Source organism: Chanos chanos, chromosome 8 (assembly GCF_902362185.1).
Source record: "Chanos chanos chromosome 8, fChaCha1.1, whole genome shotgun sequence".
NCBI lineage: Eukaryota > Metazoa > Chordata > Actinopteri > Gonorynchiformes > Chanidae > Chanos > Chanos chanos.
In genome coordinates this window covers 35,458,835-35,478,581 of record NC_044502.1, presented here as the reverse complement: position 1 = coordinate 35,478,581, position 19,747 = coordinate 35,458,835, and the positions used below count along the sequence as shown (strand labels likewise).

At 41.3% G+C, this 19,747-nt stretch overlaps 2 protein-coding genes across 2 annotated transcripts; one reads left to right on the top strand and one right to left on the bottom strand.

The window, feature by feature from the left end:
- Positions 1 to 2,803: 2,803 nt before the first annotated feature.
- kiaa0319 (KIAA0319 ortholog) lies at positions 2,804 to 12,253 on the bottom strand. Its single transcript, XM_030783141.1, has 21 exons — positions 12,164 to 12,253; positions 10,948 to 10,955; positions 9,428 to 10,187; positions 8,552 to 8,708; positions 8,341 to 8,439; positions 8,114 to 8,211; positions 7,775 to 7,862; positions 7,585 to 7,677; positions 7,278 to 7,410; positions 6,728 to 6,956; positions 6,452 to 6,575; positions 6,039 to 6,168; positions 5,750 to 5,898; positions 5,448 to 5,599; positions 5,199 to 5,337; positions 4,703 to 4,862; positions 4,342 to 4,478; positions 4,034 to 4,156; positions 3,659 to 3,749; positions 3,328 to 3,419; positions 2,804 to 2,976 (listed from the first exon to the last, which is right to left on the bottom strand). Exons 1-21 carry the CDS (start codon positions 12,251 to 12,253, stop codon positions 2,804 to 2,806), a joined length of 3,225 nt encoding a protein of 1,074 aa, XP_030639001.1.
- Positions 12,254 to 15,727: 3,474 nt separating this feature from the next.
- Positions 15,728 to 18,822, top strand: tdp2a (tyrosyl-DNA phosphodiesterase 2a). Its single transcript, XM_030783140.1, has 7 exons — positions 15,728 to 15,811; positions 16,112 to 16,425; positions 16,560 to 16,818; positions 17,280 to 17,371; positions 17,509 to 17,627; positions 18,134 to 18,304; positions 18,532 to 18,822. Exons 1-7 carry the CDS (start codon positions 15,783 to 15,785, stop codon positions 18,820 to 18,822), a joined length of 1,275 nt encoding a protein of 424 aa, XP_030639000.1. The 5' UTR covers positions 15,728 to 15,782.
- The last annotated feature ends 925 nt before the right edge of the window (positions 18,823 to 19,747 follow it).

Genomic DNA, 19,747 nt, shown 5'->3' with positions numbered 1-19,747 from the left:
TCAAATATGACTTGTATTTCAAATTCAGTGTCAATAAATGTTCAGTAACTTGAAAAACTATTTCAGAACAATTTGAAAATAGGCATTTGAGTAATGTCAGCACGCTCAATGGCTCCAACCTTTACCTGTTTTAAACTTAATTAATTCATTTTACATGAATCTATTTTTGTTTTCTGCCATAGATTAAATCTTAACCATAATTTTAGGCAATGCAATGTGTGTATCTACTAAAAAGGCTCTGACTGTAATTGTTAATTTTTTATCCCATGCCTCCAGAGTTTTAGATTAGAGTTAGAGTGTGTGTAGGTATTGTACGTTCTGACATAGTGGCACCAGCAAAGAGGCAGGGATTAACATTTGTATACTGTAGCCCTTATGTTTGAATTACTCCTGATTTTCAATGTATTACAAATTTAATTGGTGTAATATAACATGATTTTTCACAGAGCTGCTGAGTATACAGTACACATGGTGCTTATCTGCTTCACATGTGAGTGGTGTGATCACTGGACATCACTGAATTCCCAACCTTAATAATGACAGTCCTGTGCATTTACCAACTGTGCCACACAGAAACACCTTTGTTTGTTTTGACCATTTTAACTTAAGCATCTAGAAGAGGAGCTTATGAGCCAAAAAGAGTCCCCTGCAGAGACAGATTATTTTCATACACTCATATGTTAAATTTATCTAACATGATAACGCAATATTAAGTGATGTAAATAATCAAGAAAAAACAACAAAGAAAACCCTGATTTTGAAATGAAAAAAGGATGTCAGTACAACTGTAAGGCTTGTGCTGTATTAACTGTGATTGTGACAAAGACAATTAAATGAGACTAAATGGCCAAAATACATGATAAAGGAGATTTAATAAGGTACTGGATAAAACTTGCACAGCATAAAAGGGTTGTTGATAGTACAACACTCCGTGTGGGCTCTAGGTGGAATCTCAGCGCACATAAGGGGTCTTAGTAAAATTCCCAGGTGGGTTCATAATGTTCAAAGCAGAACATCCAGAAGTTCTGTATGTTATGCTTAGAACATTATAAGTTTCTTGGTAAATCCCTTATTTACAGTTCTAGTTGTTACCCTCGGCAGCAGTCTTGGAAGAAGCCTCTGAAAAGAATTTATGCAGAACGTTTACCAGAAACCAATAAAGGTTCTATGGAGAGAAGCCATAGAACTCCATATGGTTCAAGTCAGTACCCTTTTTTTCTAAAAGTGTGCTGCAGTGAGTCGGCTCTCAGTGTAGAGGCTGAATGATAAAATGATAAACTGATCCCACAAAACTAGCATATAATCTAGTTAAGTGCTGAACGCTAAAAACCAATTATTCACTCTAAACATACAAACAGTGACAAGATGCAGTGAATTGCACTGCATATGTGATGTGATGTTAAATGTAAGCAGAGAATGCCCAAATATAAATTCTTTTAATGAAATAAAGCAGTCGTTTTCAGTAGTTCACAATAATGCATTTTTATGGAAGCAGTTAAGGGACATGGAGAAGTTATCTGATGGCCACACTTTATGCATCTTGGGCTCCCCAAGTTAGGATGGCATGGGAAGGACTTCTTGAGATTTGGGCTCCATACTTCTAGGTACTCTGTTGAGGTCATGACATTGTCATGGATACATAATACATTGTGTGCGTGCTATCCAAAAAATTGTGACCATGAGTTTCTCTATGACAGAATGAATGATTTTGAGACCATTTCCTTGTAACTATGGTTACCGAAACTAACAGGGGATGTAAGTGGCCATTATCTGAACACTGAGCGAAACTCTAACAAATAGCTTGAATTAAAATGCAAATGACTGATTCTATTTTAGATTTGCAATGTCGTGTAAAGACATTTCCAAAGTCACTAGTATTAAGAGACTAGGGGCTGTCAGCACTAACAGGCATCAAGCACTGAACAAAGACAGATTTAGATTCATTTTAATTAGAAATTTCAACTGAGTGACAGTAGCTTGAGCCACTGTAGACACACTACAAACTGCCTCTAATTTTCCATTAAAGGTCCATGTCAGAGGATCATGTTGCCACAAAATATTACATCGTAGTAACAAATTGAAGATAGCTTGCCATTACACACACGCACACACACGCACACACACACACACACACATACATACGTATATGTATTTATATAGGTAAACAAAAGCCACAAGGTATAAACCCACAAGACACAAACTCATGGACTCAGGATGCATAAAGCATGGCTGTAAGATCATATCTAATAGTACCAAACTAAGGAACGTGTGTCTATGTCTTTTATACTGCAGTTACTCTGGGTAATTAAGAACACCCTTCCATGCTCCCTCGTCAGCTCTCCATAGAATTCCTGATGAATCACACGTAGTCCCTTGACAGCCATATTAAAAAGTAAAATTGAGAGGCCATAATTCATCATAAAGACAAATATTGCTGTGCAAGAACTGATTGACCTCTTACAGGAAAACTGTATTGACATTTTCATTACATGCGCTTTAAACCAAATAAAACCATTTGAAGGGAAAAAAGCTTCATTGAAAAAAAAAAAAAATACTATTTAGATGCACACTCATTTTCAGATATGCAATCTGCTGCTATGGAGGATCAATCATAGAAGTGAACAAACGGTTGGATGTGCATAAGATCAGAACTATTTACACTCAACAGTCTATATTCACAAAAAGCAGCAAGGCATAGACATAGACTAAACCGGTCTGAGGAACCAGTCCCCGGGGTGGCCCTCATGAGCCACCGTAGATCACAAAACAACTCTCTTTTTTTAAAAAAAAAGGCCCCTGAGTCTCACCCATCCACAGGTCTTAGGCTGAATGCATCTCTGCTTTTGGCTGCACCGTTGGCACGATTTCTGGCCCTGTCTGTCCTCTCATAGCTGTAGACAATGTCTTGCTCACTGTCAAACTCTGACTCAGACATCATTAGACTGGAGTTGTGCTCTGTGCTCCTGTGTTTGATGTCTGTGGGACACACACGCAAGCACGTGCAAGCACACACCCACATACACACACACACACACACACACACACACACACACACACACACACAGACACAGACACACACACAGACACAGACACACACACAGACATAGCACTCAATACATCTGTCTACATTTCAAAGTTTTCCTCCAGATTTCTTTATTTTCGCACTTTTAAGTCAATGGCTGAGTAATTACATGTTAACATTGTAATCGCTGTTACTCTAGCTGTATTCTAACATGTCTGACACTCTGAAAGGAACTGTAGCTATTACAGTACGTGTAGTAATTATTTATATGTACGTATATATGTGATAATTATAGCAGCTCTCACTGTATTTTGGCCGCAGCTCCATCTTCTCCTGTTCATCCATGTTGTCAAGTATAGTGTACTTGGTTTTCTTCCTCACTTTTGTGCGTCTCCCTCTACAGATTCAAAGACGTTGTTGCATATTAATTTTTATCTTTCAATATTCAAGTATTCACTTTCCTTGTGAGACTACAATTAACAAATGGAGTACTTCTCAGTCCCACACTTATGTAATAATTATACTCTTTAATACTGTCTGTAACATCCAAAATGAAACCAATAACTTGTTATTAGCTGTTCACACATCTGGTTCCTTGTCTGATTGAGATGTGACCAGAGACCAGGACGTCAGTACCTTTTCCAGCAACAGATACATGCCCAGCCCACTGACAGGACAAGGACAATGAGCACGAAACATGTCACTGTCACATACAGCACACTCCAGTCTGTAACGGAGGACAGAGAGTGAAACAAACTTTTTCCAGAACATTCCTTACTGTGCCTTCCTGTTTTTGCTTGATGATCAGTGCATTTACACAATTTGCGTTTATTGCACTCACTCATTTCTCATGGCAGCAAAATCAAACCAATGTTTTATCTTAAATATACAGTTTAATTGATAAATGATGAACTGAAGATCATAAGTGATGAATGTACTGATCATGTGTAAAGAAGAGAAAGTTTGCTGTATACCTAACTTCAACATTTGAGGTGAGGGAAAAATGCTCACCACAATTGCTCTCGCCATCAGCGAGAAACTTCCGGACTGGGTTCTCCATCCACAAAGGGTCACAGGAACAGCTCCTGGTGATGGGGTCACACTGGCCGTGTCCAGAGCAAAGTAGCATGCACACTACATTAAGAAGAGAATATTATGAAGGGACTCAAATCAAACTGTATTCTCTTAAAACAATATGCTGAACATGGGTCAATACATCTTTTCAGTACCATCTTTTAAATAAACGTAATTTATTCAGCATTTTACACAGTTAATTAACTGTGGTGTGGTGACAATAAAACATATACTGGCAAACTTACTGACTGTGTTTACTCTGAGCACTTTAAAAAGCAGGAAATCACTTTTCCCTGTCAGGAGCTGGTTCCTAAGCAAACGAGCCAGTTTGGGGCCGGGGATTATACCATCTGGACCCTGCACAGAGAACCTCCACACTGTGCTGCACGCACACACACACACACACACACACACACACACACACACACACACACACACACATTTAGTGGACACTGTGGAAACACAACAAAGATCATGAGCATCTAAAACCAGAACTCAAGGCAACCACACCTTTGGCCACAGACAAGAGGGCATGACTAATTTTATGTCTAATAACGCCAGAGTGTATGCATGTTTAGTGAGTATTTGACTGGAAGTGTGAAGCACCTGATATCAGATTGCCCATGCAGGCCTTTCAGGGCAATATCCGTTTCCAGTACATGCAGCAGAGCTGCCAGCTGTCTCACCACCGTGTCCTTCTGCTGATGACTAACCTGAGCCACTCCCACTTGCAGTTCAAGCTCCACCTCCTCTCTCTCGCGCGGGTCTACCGCCAGACACGACAAAAAGACACATGCTGTGAGATCACCTGCTTCACAATACACACACAGGCCCTGAGATCACACCTCTGAACGCAGTGTCAGACAACACTAACAGTCAGCAAACAAACCACCTCGTAAAACTTACACCCAGACAAAAGTGAATAAAATGAAGATTTTTTTAACCAACTTTTGCTAGCAGAATGTAATACAAATGACAAATCCTTCTTTAAATCTGACGTGCTACAATGTCCTCTGTAGAATACAGTTTGCCTCACTGAACAGCATACTGCACAAGCTTTTGTTCTCTGAAATAGGGTCACATGAGGCAAGCAATATCCTACCAGGACGCACTTCCACAGTGGCCGTTGCAACACTTGATCGCCCCTTGGTGTCAGTCACCCGTAGCTGGAACAAGTAGGTGCCCTCCACCAGGTTAGCTAGGTAGAGGGAGGCCTGGTGGTCTGAGCCATAGAGGATATCCTGCTCGTGAAGACAGGTTTGGAGAGAGAAAGAAATAAAGAGAGAGATAATAAGTCACTAGAGGCTGAGCCACTACAGAGAGCACACGGAAATTCCAGAACCCCACTCACCCCTGCGGCAGGACTCTGCTCGTCTCTGACCCACAGGAAGGACACGTTGTTGGAAGCGCTGTTGGAAACTGAACCCCTCAACACCAGTGAATTGTTAGGCAGCGTCAGCGTGTGACTACCACTGGCATGAGCTACAAGAGGTAGACTTTTGGCTGGGGAATAATGAACACAAGATCCAGACAGAAGGGCTGTTCAAAAAGACCATAAATATCTCAGCAATGAACAGTATAAAAAGCAAAATAAATGAACACATTCATAGACAGTGTAGCTGCAGCTGAGTGTTGATTCTCGTTGATTCTCACCCTCTTTCACTGTTACGGTCAGTAGTGCACTGGCCTCTGCCCCTTGCTGGTCTTGCACAGTAAGCCTGAATTTGTGACTTCCCACTCTGAGACCTGTTACTGTAGCTACTGGCTTATTGGCATCCTTGATTTTTGCACCAGGAGGTCCACTAGAAAATTCAAACATGCCATTTGATAATATGACCAATTCACTGACAACCAGTTGTGAAACCTTTGTTTAAACAAGAAAGGTTCACTAATGCTACGTTGAGAATCCCAACAGAGCTTCACGTGTTGGTCTAATGGATACCTAATGATGTCCCAGCGGAAACTGGTGATGGCTTGATCATCAGTGCTGCCAGTGCCATTCAGTGTGATACTGCTGTCAGGGAGAACAAGCTGCCTGTCTGGCCCAACCACTGCCACGGGAGGTCTGTTCTCTACGGGAGGACAAAAGAAAACACAGTTTAATTTAGTATAATGTATTCATGTCATCTCTCCAACAAACCTTTCAGGTTTTATCTATTTACTGTAACCAATTACTCAGCCCTCAGCCTTTTTCCTATCACAGTCTTTTCTGGTGAGTCATGAATAAACACTAACGTCTATTAATGTGAGCTATAAACTACAGGCTTGCCTGTTTCCAATTGTGGCTGTGTTTGTTACCTTTGTTTTTGAGACATACCTTTATGAGGATATGTGTTTATGTGTATGTTTGTTTACCTGGCAGAACAGTAACAGTAACTGTGCATGAGTCCTGTTGGATGCTGGAGTCAGTGACAGTCAGTTGAAAGACATACACACCTTCCTGGAGACCAGAAAGCTGCAGGAATGCTGTTCTCACACCCTGAGAACCACACAGAAAAAGAGAGCATCAATCCACAACACAACACAAACACATACCAGAGTATTTGACACACAGGACACTTACTGAAGGTGAGTGCTGTACCAAGTCTCTTTCCAGTGATACTACCTATTGAGATATTGTAAATCATTCACCTGCATGGTCACTTCTTTAGTTTGGCTGCTTGGATGGAGGCTCCACATATAGCTGTTGATGGAGTGATCATCAGTACTCTGATTGCCATGTAGAGTGAGGTGATTGAGGGGTAGGGTGATGACTTGGTCAGGGCCTGCATCGGCCACTGGAGGATCATCAGTTGGTTCGGTGATTCTAACCTGTGCTGTGGTAGCATCAGTCTGCCCATCAGAATCAGTCACCGTCAGCCTACAAGAAACAGGATGACAGAAATCAGGACAGTACACCGAGTGCCTGTTACTTAATGAGGTCAGACCAGATTAAACTGCTCTCAGAGGGCAAATTATCTACCGGAGACTTTTTTACTGTCCTCAAAACAGGATGTCCGTCACTGATGGTACTGATTAAACATTTGGTAGAGTATATTGAGAGGGGTTAGATATGATACAAATGTGTAACCAGAGGTGTAGTGTGTCTACACCTCATCTCCTCCTCCAATAGAACAACACGCAATTTAACAGACCGGGTGGTGTTATTAGCAAACTTAAATCCAAAGTACAATGCTCATACTTGAAGGTGTAGTTGCCAGGAAGCAGACTGTGGAGATAGAGTACTGGTGTGTCCACAGACACCCCATCCTCCCATGACGGACCCTCGACCTGTTCCCACAGGTAGTTCACAATCCCAGTATCTGCCGCGCTTTCTGTAAGGGGATGGACCAACAAAACACAAACACCTTTCAATATACATTCCGCACAAGTTAACAGAAACCCATTCCGTTTTTTTAAACATCACTGTGTGACTGACACTTTGCAATGAAGCAAAAAGTTTAAATTATGCCTGATGCAAAGAGAAATGACAGAGAAAAAAAACATACGGCTGCCGTTAATGACGACGGAGCTGGCAGGGGGAGACGCATCCTGGGTCTCAGGGAGGGCGATGGCTTTTGGAGGCCTGTTCTCACTCGTTGCTGTAGACGGCAAAACGGTAAGGATGTGCAACACTAGACTGATGTGTGTGTGCGTTTATCAAAAACAGTGGGAGTAATAAAAGTAAGCTATGCTTACCAGGGTGCACTGTGATGTTTACAGTGTTCTCACCATATGCTTGCTCCCCCCTGACGCTCACTTTTAGCACATACGTGCCTGCAGACAGCTATCAAAAGAAAACACAGAAACAAAACACCCTTACGAGCAAATTCTATTTCAGACTTCCCCATGGCTGAATGCAAATTAGAAAATTATGAAATTACACAATTATGAAATTTCTCCTCTGAAAGTTATATCATCTGAAATAACCTTTTACCATGTAGACTAAAACAAAACTAACATGAATTTAGGATGTTTAATAAATTCTGCGTATATAGCAACAATGCAGGCAACAAAGAAAAAAGACCCAATATTTACCGCTGACACTGTGACAGACTTGTTGTGCTTGCCCTCCATCACCATCTGGTGGTTATTTGACGAGCTGATTAAATTCCATTCAAATGTGTACGTATCTTCTAAAAGACAGAGACAAATAACACATTTATAGTGCATTCTTTGTTGGGGGACTATAAAGGATAACAATCCAAATCCTTGTCAGGTTTGCCACAGATTAGCTAAAGGAAATGTCTGGTATGTGACCATACCTGCCTGAGGCTCAGGGCTCACTTTAGCAGAAAGCTCCACAGTGTCTTCTGGTAGGGTTACATCTACAGGGTTTCCAATGGACACGCTCAAGGCTCTTGCTAAAACATATTGAAATGTAACAATGAAAAAAAGTAGAAAGTGTATGACTTTTCCCACACTGAAACATACATAAACAGAGTTGCACCGTGATTGGTGCTTTCATAGCAGTACCTGGCTGAACAGAGGTGGTTGGCGGAGTGGCTCTTAGATGGGGTAGAGAGGAGGGAAATGTGCTGGGTCTGTGTAGTTCAGCTGACTCAACAGCAACTGTCTGTAGGAGAGTTGTCGGCTCTGTGCTTGTAGCTGAGACGTTCTGTGGATGTTCATCCTACATAAACAGTGAAGCCCAAGTCTGTTACAGTTAGTTTTAGCATCTAGCAAACTGCCACTGCATGAGCACATGCTGTGGGATCTATTATTTATTCAGAAAGAAGAGATTTTTTTTTCCCTCAAAGACCACATGAAGGACAGTCAGAATGTAAGAATGACTGATCCACCCACTGGCACAGATGAAGGGAACAAAAAGACTGTTGAGAGGCAGAAAAATCTGTTATGCATCTCTATTAAATCAGGACATTTGAAATAGCGTCCTGCTTTGTATGATACATTACATAGAGCTACTATTAGTCACTGCTATTCTATCATGAATTGTCAGCCCACAGCAAAGTAAACAAGTGTCACAGCAGTGGAGATGTTGTCTGTGGTTTCTTTATCTTTAGTTCTCAACAAGAAAACGTGGAGTTGGGCCTTTCATTCGCTTTCTTATGTAAAAATTTCTGAAGAGAAAAACATTCGCAACAAAATAGCTACATCTGCAAAATACAGAGGTTCCTGATTTGTGGGCCATTGGTTTCCCTGAAGCAATTTGCTGAAATACAGTTTAAATGCACCTTTAGTAAGTCACTGCCCTTATGTCGTTTAGGTAAACAAACTAATTACACTTAGTTCACCATGGACAATGGACTTTGTTTTAGGTTCCTAAGTTACAATCTTTGGGAGACATAGCATGGTGGTGGTGTGCATTATCAACTCAGAGCTAACACTCACAATCAGCAGGGTAACTGGAACAGTTGATGAGGGCCTGATAGAGGGGTCTGGTGTACTGGGAGATGCTCTGCTTTCCTCCGTCAATCCTGAAGAGGGACTGACCTGGAGATGGATGCTCTCAAAAGGCTTCAGGATAGAGAATTTCTCCTGGTCTCCCTCCGTTTTTGATAGGTTAAATTCCTCTTTACTCTGAGCTCTCGTCCAATCAGGGAGCCTGAAGCTCTCCTCTGGTTCTGCCTTTGAGTCATCTTTCCCTTTGATAAATTCATCGCCCCCTGCCCTGTAGCTTTCAGCATATTCCATGTCAGGGTTGTCAAAATCCTGAAGACTGTTCAACAGGGCCAGATCCTTCAGGGGGTCCTCCAGCCCTCTGTGTTTGGGAAGTGACCGCCAGTGGTTGGGATAGGGCTCTCCCCGGACAAGTGACTGCAGCACCATGGTTTGCGGCGGGCCACGCTGCACAAAGGCTATGAGGGAGTCCCTGCCTGGTCTTTTCTTGGGCTGGCAATTCTCTTTTCGATGGCAGCTGAGCACATAGCAACGGCGCTCAGAAAACCAGGCCAAGTCACAACCCAGGAGGTCACAGCACGCTCCTGCACACTGGGCCAGAGACACCACCTCTGGTACCCGCAGGATACTGCTGGTCTTCAGGTCTGGGGAAATGATGGTCTCTGGGTAGGTAGCTGCTTGCCAGCACTGCCCAGCCAGTGCAACTTCAGGAAAGAGAGCATAGGTGCAAAGGACACAGAGTACAGATAACCTGCTGATTTATGACCAACTGACCTAGTATTTCACAAAACAGAAATCCTGATCTGATCTCAATTGACCAGAAATCTCCCTAGGCTAGAAACGCAGTGTTTCTTCAAAATACTTCAAAAGTACCAAGCTTGCACGATTTTGCAGTGGTCTTGGTTGTACAAACAAAATCCTAGGTACTTCATTTTTAAATACAGGTCAGCAAATACAGTTTTTCATCAGTAGACACATATCAGTTCCCACTGTGATCAGTGGCTAGCCTGCAGCATTCTGTGTAGGGAAACCAAGCATTAACCAGATGGCTACATCAGTTAAAGCACTAAACCTCCATCAATTATTCAGAGTCCAATACGCTATGGGTGTACTGTCAAAAAATCTCTTCATGAAATTAAAACAGTTAAATGTGTAAGTATAGTTTTCATCTGCAGGGGTTCTTAGGCCTACTTCATTTGTAGGACTGAGTGTAGTCATGAGCACAGGATGCGATGCTGTGTGTGTGTGTGTGTGTGTGTGTGTGTGTGTGTTTGTGTGTGTGTGTGTTTGCGCTGTAACTCTGAGGAGATGCTTAATCAGCAGTCAGTACACTGGTAAACAGTACAATAATGCCTCTGTAACTGCTTTAAACAGACATGCTCTGAATGACTATAAAAATAAACTTACACACATTCCGATGGATTTCTTTTTACAAAGGATGAGCAGCAACATACTCCATACTCAGAACACATCACATATGCAGAACAGCTATATTTAAAAGATGTTCTCACCTTGAGGGCTATGTAGGTACAGAGATGAAATGATGATGACAAAGAGTCTCACTTTCATGGTGCCACCGAGGTTCGTTCACAGGGATGAAGCCTGCAGATTTTCCACTCTTTCACAATGCGCCGCTCTGAAGAAGGGTCCAACAAAACAAAACCAACCAACAGACTAACCAACCAACCAACCAACATTTTTCTCAGTCATTCAACACCACTGCTCCGGGACAGCAAGACATTTGAAATGTGCAGTGATAAAATACAGTCTCAGACCAGTTGGAGTAAAAAGGTCTTTGAAAACTACATAACAGCACGTAGGTTGTCAGAAAACATAGTGTAGAATGGGGATAACATAGGGGATAAGTATACAATAGTTGTTGATTTTTTTGCTGTAACTTTAGCAGCATACTCTTAAACACATCACTATGTTCTGAGAAATGTGTAACTCCTCATTAATATGTGTATCATCACTACGTGTCTCAAGTGTATCATTACTATGTGGTTCAAAAAAGCATGTATCCACACTGCAAAAAAGACCCGCACTGAAATGGACAAATGAAATGAGTGCTTTGTGCCCAATTAACTGCCACCTTAGCAAAGATGACATGGCATCTCTTTGTCCCCTGACAGATGGACTGACAAGAAAAGACAGCAGCTGTCTGAAAAGCCCCATAACTAATTACAGTAAAACAACAACAAAAAAATCTCCTTTAAAGATCAAGCTCATAATGCGGCTATTTAGATGTCACATGAAAGTTATTTGTCAATCAGGAATCAACAAACTGGCGATGCATCCTGAAGGAGAAAATGCTGGCAAACGCCAGGAGACTGACACATCCCGGGTAACACACGAGGAAAACTCACTGTACTTCTCTCATAGCAACAAGCCATTCAGAACCACGCTACCTCGCAGAGGTTATATGAGGTAAATACTAATGAGAAGGCCTACAGTAAACCAGTGTAGATTAAGAAATCCGGCGAACAGACGGAGAACGGCCTTTCATTAACATGGGCAGAGTAAACATCATAATAACGCAACTTTATTATCCCTAGTTGTCGCGGGGGTTACTGCTTGCATATACAAAAAAAGCCCACAGCGAACGATTCTAATAAGCCCTAACAGTGCAAAACTTACCACAATCTTCGTTTATTTTCAAAGGGGATTCCTTTCTTTAACAGAGAACCACTAGTCCAGCAAACCGTTCAGACAAACGTTTCCACTGACGTTATCTTTAGAGACGGACGGCGACGAGGCTGATGGAAGCTTATGGATGCGCCAGTATCCTCCTTGCGATGAGATGATAGCATTTCCCATCATCCGTTAAAAAAAGGCATGGTTCCCCACAACTGGCCGCAGGCATTCATTATGACAGGAATATACGTCTGCTTGTACTGCAGTTAGACGGAGTAAACAACAGCCAAACGTCAGTAATATTGTGGGATGGGATGGCAGTTCTAGGTGCTTCGTCTGCAGGAGGGAGTGCCGGCTAATGACATAGGGAAGGCGCAGGAAGACACGTGGATAGTTACTGTGATGCAGTTCGTTCAGTTTACCACCATACATTGCCATGTATTTCGTTATCCAGCTCGATAGCCTGCAGTCTTTCATCACTGATTGTAATGTTTCAACATTTGAGTAACAGAATCGTAGATTAATTATTGCAAGCTGCTGTAATGAGAAGTAAATGACAACAACACTACTACTACCACTATTGCTATGAATGGTGTGTGTGTGAATGTGTGTGTGTATATATATATATATATATATATATATGTGTGTGTGTGTGTGTGTGTGTGTGTGTGTGTGTGTATATATATATATATATATATATATATACATACATACATACACACACACACACACACACACACACACACATATATATATATATATACACACACACACACACACACACACACACACACACACACACATATATATATGTGCGTGTGTGTGTGTGTGTGTGTGTGTCTGTATTTGAATAAAAGTGGAAATAGGCGTAACAATCCTGTTTTTGTTTTTGTTACACTTCTAATTTTAGGGTATTAAAGCATTAATATAAGTGTTCTTAAACAAACTATTATAATAATTATGAACACTTAAATGTAATATTGGTTTATGGTTTTCATAAACCCAGTAATAAACATCTATAACCATAAACATCACTGAATATATATGTACAGAGGTTGGACAAAATAATGGAAACGTGGTGTTTCAAGACCTATAAATTTGCTGACATTTTAGACGTTAATGCGATTCCCAGTGATATGTTAATCTTATATATATGCACTGCCAACGTCCTGTGCTTTATGTATTACCCAAGATTTTTCTTTCTGTGGAGGTCTGCATATTAGTATAAGTCAAAATGTGTGATCTTTCAGACTTCCAAAGAAGGGAAAATTGTTGGAGCGTGAATGGTTGGCGCTTCAGTTACAAAAACTGCTGAGTTGCTGAGAACTAGGGAAAACTAGTTCTGGGAGGCATAACTCTGGACGGAAGACAAAACTCTGTAAACGTGACTGCAGAGCACTAAAACGCATTGTGTCAAAAAATCACAGAACCACAGCTACTAAAGTGACTGCAGAGCTAAACCAACATCTTGTTAACCGAGTATCAACCAAAACAGCTCGTCGAGAGCTCAATGCAACTGGAAACCATGGAAGGGCTGCCATTGCCAAACCTTTTCTTCCCACCATCAATGTTGAAAAACACCTAAAAGTGGACAATGGACCAGTGGAAGAATGTCATCTTCTCTGACGAATCATCCCTTATGCTTTTTCCTTGTTCAAGATGAATTTATATATGGAGGAAGCAAAAAGTAGCCCTTGATTTTGATTGCCTGACCCCAGCCATTAAGCATGGAGGAAGTTATGTGATGGTTTGGGCCGCAGTATCATGGTAGTCTCTTGGTCCTGTGTTAGCACTGCATGATAGCGTTATCTCTACAGAGTATTTGTCAATTTTGGGTGACCAAATTCACCCAGTGGTCCAAACACTCTATCCAAACGGTGGTGCCATCTTTCAAGACGATAATGCGCCAATTCACACTGCTAAAATCGTTAAAGACTGGCATGAAGAGCACCACAGTGAAGTTGAACACTTGGATTGGCACCCACAATCACCAGATCTTAATATAATCGAAAATCTCTGTTATATTTTGGAGCAGCAAGTAAGGAGCCACTTCCCTCCACTATCATCTCTGAAAGAGCTGGAACAGGTTTTGCTTCAGGAATGGATTAAAATTCCTTTAGCCACTGTCCGCTGTGTAGCACTTAAAGTGTGTAGGGGCTTTTATTTTGAAATGAAAACGGGGATTGGGTGGAGACGAGGAGAAGGAGAAAAGAGAGAACTAACGTTTGTTTCCTTGGGAGGTTTTTGTCATGACGTATTAAGTGAGCATTGTGCCGGTCTAACGTTTTTTACTAGATGTGAAGCCCGTTTCGGATGAGTTATAAACTGGATCTGTGTAGTAAACTTCCAAGTTTGTGAACATTCCGTGTCAGAAGGTGCGTTTGATGCCCCCTTTTTTTAAGGATTACTCCTCGACTCATTGACGCAGTTACTGCTGCCAAAGGAGGACCAATTCCATATTAAATAATAAAACTGTTATTTAGCAAGGTGTTTACATTATTTTGGCCAACCCCTGTATATATATAAAATCTCTAACTTTAAATAATACGATTGGTGTTACTGGTGCGTTGATGCGCATGTGTTTTATGGCACTCGGAAAATCGAAACTAGACTACAGGTCAGAATTTTTTTCACTGAAAGTCACAAGACTGTTTAGACATTATAAGAGGGTAGTCTGTCATACACAGAAATTAATAAATTGGTGATTCGTCCTGAGGGAGTAACCGTCAGCAGACTGTCAAATCAGAAAACGCGGATAGTAAAGTTCCACGGTTAGCCCAATCATAATATTTATTTATTTAATTTTTTTGGTGGTTGGTACCTGAAGAATCGAAACTCACGGATAAGCGCACTGACAGGGTAAAGTCAACATTGTGGTACTGTCAACAGACGGTTACGTCGTTATAATAATAGCGCTCTTAATTTAATCAAGTAGTAATAACTTGTCAAATCAATTAAGTGCCGAAAGGACAAGGAGAAGACAGGAACAGAAGAAGGTAAGCGGTCGTTTTTTGCTCAGGCTGCCTTTTGCGTTACTCCCAAAGTAATTTTGGTAGCACTTCAGGATAGGGGGTAGGTTTGTCATCAGATAGAGATAATTAGTGACTTTTCTTTGAGCTATTGATAAGAATTAAAATAAGACACCTAACTTGTGCTTTGTTGACACAATCTGATGAGACTCTCAATCTAACGAATTAGAAATGCATAAGAAATGCAATAGATTATGATGAATAATGCAAAAATGTGTGTGTGTGTGTGTGTGTGTGTGCGCGCATGTGTGTGTGCGTGCCCTGCATGGGCAATCTGATATCAGATGCTTCACACTTACAGTCAAACACATACTAAACATACATCCACTCAGGCATTATTAGAAATAAAATTAATCATGCTGTCTTATCTGTGACCAAAGGTGTGGTTGCCTTGAGTCCTGGTTTTAGATGCTCATGATCTTTGTTATGTTTCCACAGTGTCCACTAAATGTGTGTGTGTGTGTGTGAGCAAATTAAGGCACAAAAAGACACAAAGCTTTACAAGAGTGGTGTGTTGGATAAAGTTTTTTCACCACAATCACCCATTCCAAGAACAGTGTAGTGAGAGGTCTTAAATAAGGGGAGGAATAGCAGTGAGAAAAATACCCTTGTTTTTACTTTAGAGTTTTGACAGTGACTCACTTTGGTCTGTTGCCATTTTCACAGATTTCCAACTGTTGAGAATGGATGGCAAACCAGACTATTCTGAAAGGTAAGCAATCTCTTGGGAGCTTTTAACTATACCTTTATTTAAACCTTTGACTGAACAAGCTGATAAAATCTATGCAAAGAGTACAATTTAATACCCCAGTAAATGGTGCAGTCTAAGAGATTTGGGGACATTTTTAATGTGTCCCTGTTGCTTAATATAACATAGCTTTTTATTCAGTACAAGGAACACAAAACATTCCTGTTTAGTTTAGTAGTTTTTGTTGAATAGAATGAAAGGCGATTTAGGGTGTGGAAAATGATACCAGCAAACGTTGGTTCATCAATTATTTCCAATCCTCAGCCACACTGAGGCTTGCTTGCCAGCAAGAGGTGATGGAGATACCAGGAAATCTCTTGAGAGTAACATAGCTCAAGGGAATAGTCCAATGAAGACAGGAAGGCAAAAGAAAAGGAGAAGCAGAGTGCGTTCAAAGACGACAGATGCAGCGCCCAAGACAGCTACTTCTCCATCCCAGATTCCCTTACACCAGTTCACAAAGCCTGCAGAACCCCTGACCATTCATGACAATTCAGACAAGCAGACTCATGGCCAGTCTACTAGTTTCAAAGCTGTTCATGATCACTCTCTGCAGCCCATCCATGATACGTCCAACTGTGAGCAACCTACCCAGCCTGCATACAACCACTTTACCCATGACCAATCTATCCAGTCCAATCATCCCACCTCTGATGGGCCTACCCGAAAGACCTGTGATCAGTCTACTCAAACTGATTTGTCCCTGGTACAGTCAGCACAGACCCCGACGGTCTCATTGCAGAGGCCAAATCCACTCAGACACTGGCGATCACCCTGTCAGCATGTAAACAGGCTTACCTAGCCGAGTCAGCTGCGGACCTGTGGATTCCCGATGGTCAACCAGTTGGGGCTACTCTTAAGGATCTGAGTGGAGACCCAAATCAACTCACTGTGCTCACCTGGAATATTGATGGCCTTGATGGAGATGAATTTAAAGAACGTACACTAGGCCTGCTCTACTGCTTGGGAAAGTGAGTATTATTTTTTGAGTGCTGTGAATCCGAAAAGAGAGAATTTGGAGAAAAAAATGTACTTCAGTTGTGCATTCCCCATACTCAGTAAATGATCATAGGGCACTGATGAGAGAATGGCTGTGAAGAATGATCTTGAAGTATCTTGATGAACCAAATTTTGACAGCTTCAACCAAACTTAGGTTAGACTTATGTTGTGTTATTGCTCTCAGTGAAATTGAAGTGAACATTATTACTCAGCATTGTATGTTCACTGAGCATATAGGCCATTAGTAATATGCCCTTAGGTGAATGGATAGGTTTGTGTCTCCAACAGTCACACTTAACTATAACTCCTTAGCATTCTTTTGCTTGGTATTTTGTCACATGGTGCAAACATTAACATTAAAAGATGTGCAGAAGATAGCAGAGGGACAGGTCTAAAAATGTTTGCTTTTTTGCCGTCTCTTGTTTTTTGAAGACTTCGCCCAGACGTGATTCTTTTGCAAGAACTCATTCAACCCTCTCTGAGAATTTTACAGCATGTCATGAAAGACTACGAGATTTTGACAGGTTGGAAGATTTAACTGTACAATAATTAACACATTTAATCTCAGAGTGCTCATACTTTGTTAGGGGTCAATGAACAGTAAGTGTGGCCACAGCCACAAAAGCAACCCTAACTGTCGGTGCAAACATTTTAATTACAGGAGCTGATGAGGGCTACTTCACTGGAATGTTGTTAAGAAAGTCCAGAGTGCAGTTACTCCAAAGCAACATAGTCAAATACCCTACCACCGAGATGGGGAGGAACCTGCTCATTGCAAATGTGAGAGCTCCAGTTTCATGTACTCTGATTGTTAGGAGATGATAATCCGTCGAGCATTTACCTGTTACATGATAAAATACCTGTAATACTTGCTTTTTATTCATGCTTTTGATTTCACTTGTGTAATGAATTATCAGCTAGAGAAGGAGCTGTGGCACCAAATTGCAAATTTTTAATTTTTTTTTTAATGTCTCTGGATTATGATTATGAACCTGCAGTTCTATATTTACAGATCTGTTCCTTGGATCTTAATTCACGACTGAAACTAGCAACCCTCTTATCCCTTTAGCAGCCCTTGGTGTAGCAGTTAGAGATAGGGCTGTGGGTGCTTAAGGAGTGTTACTGAATAATTAGAATTTGTTTTATGTACACACAGATCTAACGTTGACATCATTATCACAAAAAACCCACCACCTTTTTGTTTTTAAGAATGTTTTTGATTCCCTTTTTGTCTAAATTTAAGTCTGTGCTGGTCTTCTGCCCTGTTACTATCTGTGGTTGTCCAGGTGATTTTCTCAGGTATCCAGCTGTGTGTGATGACCTCTCACTTGGAGAGCTGCAAGGCCAGCTCACAGGAGCGTATGAACCAGCTCCGTAGGGTCTGGAAGCGGATGAGAGAGGCGCCGGATGACCAGACTGTCATCTTTGGAGGTGACACTAACCTGAGGGACAAGGAGGTCAGTTTCTCCCATCTGACATTTACATCACTCCATTTTACCTGATTAAATAGCTCATATCACATTGTACATACCTCTATCTAATCTTTTAATATTGTGATTAGGGTGTGTGTGTGTGTGTGTTTATGTGTGTGTGTGTGTGTGTGTGTGTGTGTGTGTACGTGTTTGTCTGTCTGCAGTTACGAAGCCACAGTTCAGCTGCTATGTTTTTGTTTCCATGCTGACAGGTAAAGAAACTGGGTGGTGTGCCGGACGGTATCTTTGACGTTTGGGAGACGCTTGGGGAACCTGAGGACTGCAAGTACACCTGGGATACTGTTAACAATGATAACAAAGACGTTGACTTTGACGCTCGTTTGCGCTTTGACCGCGTTTACATGCGGTCAGCTAAAGACGGCACTCGGGTCACCCCGGAGAAAATGACCCTGGAGGGCATGAAGAGGCTGATGTGTGGACTTTTTATCAGTGATCACTGGGGGATTCTCTGTACGTTTTCAGTCAGGTCCTCAGAGGAGTAATGCCCGAGCCATTTCTGCTGAAACACGTTTAGTTCAAGAAACTGAACTTTGCTAATGTAGCCGATGTGTAAATATAATAGGTTTTTTTTATTTTATTTCACCAATAATCCATTTTCAGTTTCTGTATGCACTTTGTTCTTTGTTGTTTTTTTGTATACATGTGCTTATGTATGTTTTTCCTTTGGGGAGCTTTTATTTTGTTTCTTGTAATTTTGTTGTGTGACCTCTGACCATCTCGTGACGTTACTTTGTAAATTCGCGGGTTTCTCCTCAGTTGACTGGACGCTGTAATGAGGAGAGAGACATACCTGTATAGACGATCGCGTGAGGTTCTGTACTGTTGTTTTTTGTTTGTCACACATTTGACTGGACGCTGTAATGAGGAGAGGGTCGGTTGGACGCTGTTAAAGGAAAAAAAAAGGAAAGAATAAATGCTGCCCCCTGATTGGTTAACCAAAGATTGTCGCCTCACTATACATTCATACAACACAACGCAGAATTCTAACAGTGACAGACCAGACCGGTCACACTAACTCTTCCTAACCACTCTGAAGCACTCTTATGGTTCACAGAAATTTTATGGCCAGCATATTATGAAATTCATGAATAGAGAAATATGTGTCCTCAATTCAGACATTGTGGACAAACATTACTTCTCAAAGGCAATGCTGATGAACACAAATACAAACACGTGCAAATTCAGAGCACTTTTGAAATTTGAAACCACAAAAGCGTTGAATAATTACTACTACCAATATCCATGACAAGTACCATAGATTATCTAGTCGATAAACTGTGAGTAAACACAGTAACTGTATGTCAAATCAGATGTTCTCGTTGAAAATTGAAGATCAGGAGTGGACACTGACCTCTCATTCCTTTCTCAACCACTAGAGAGCACTGTAAGAACATCTGAATGAGTTTC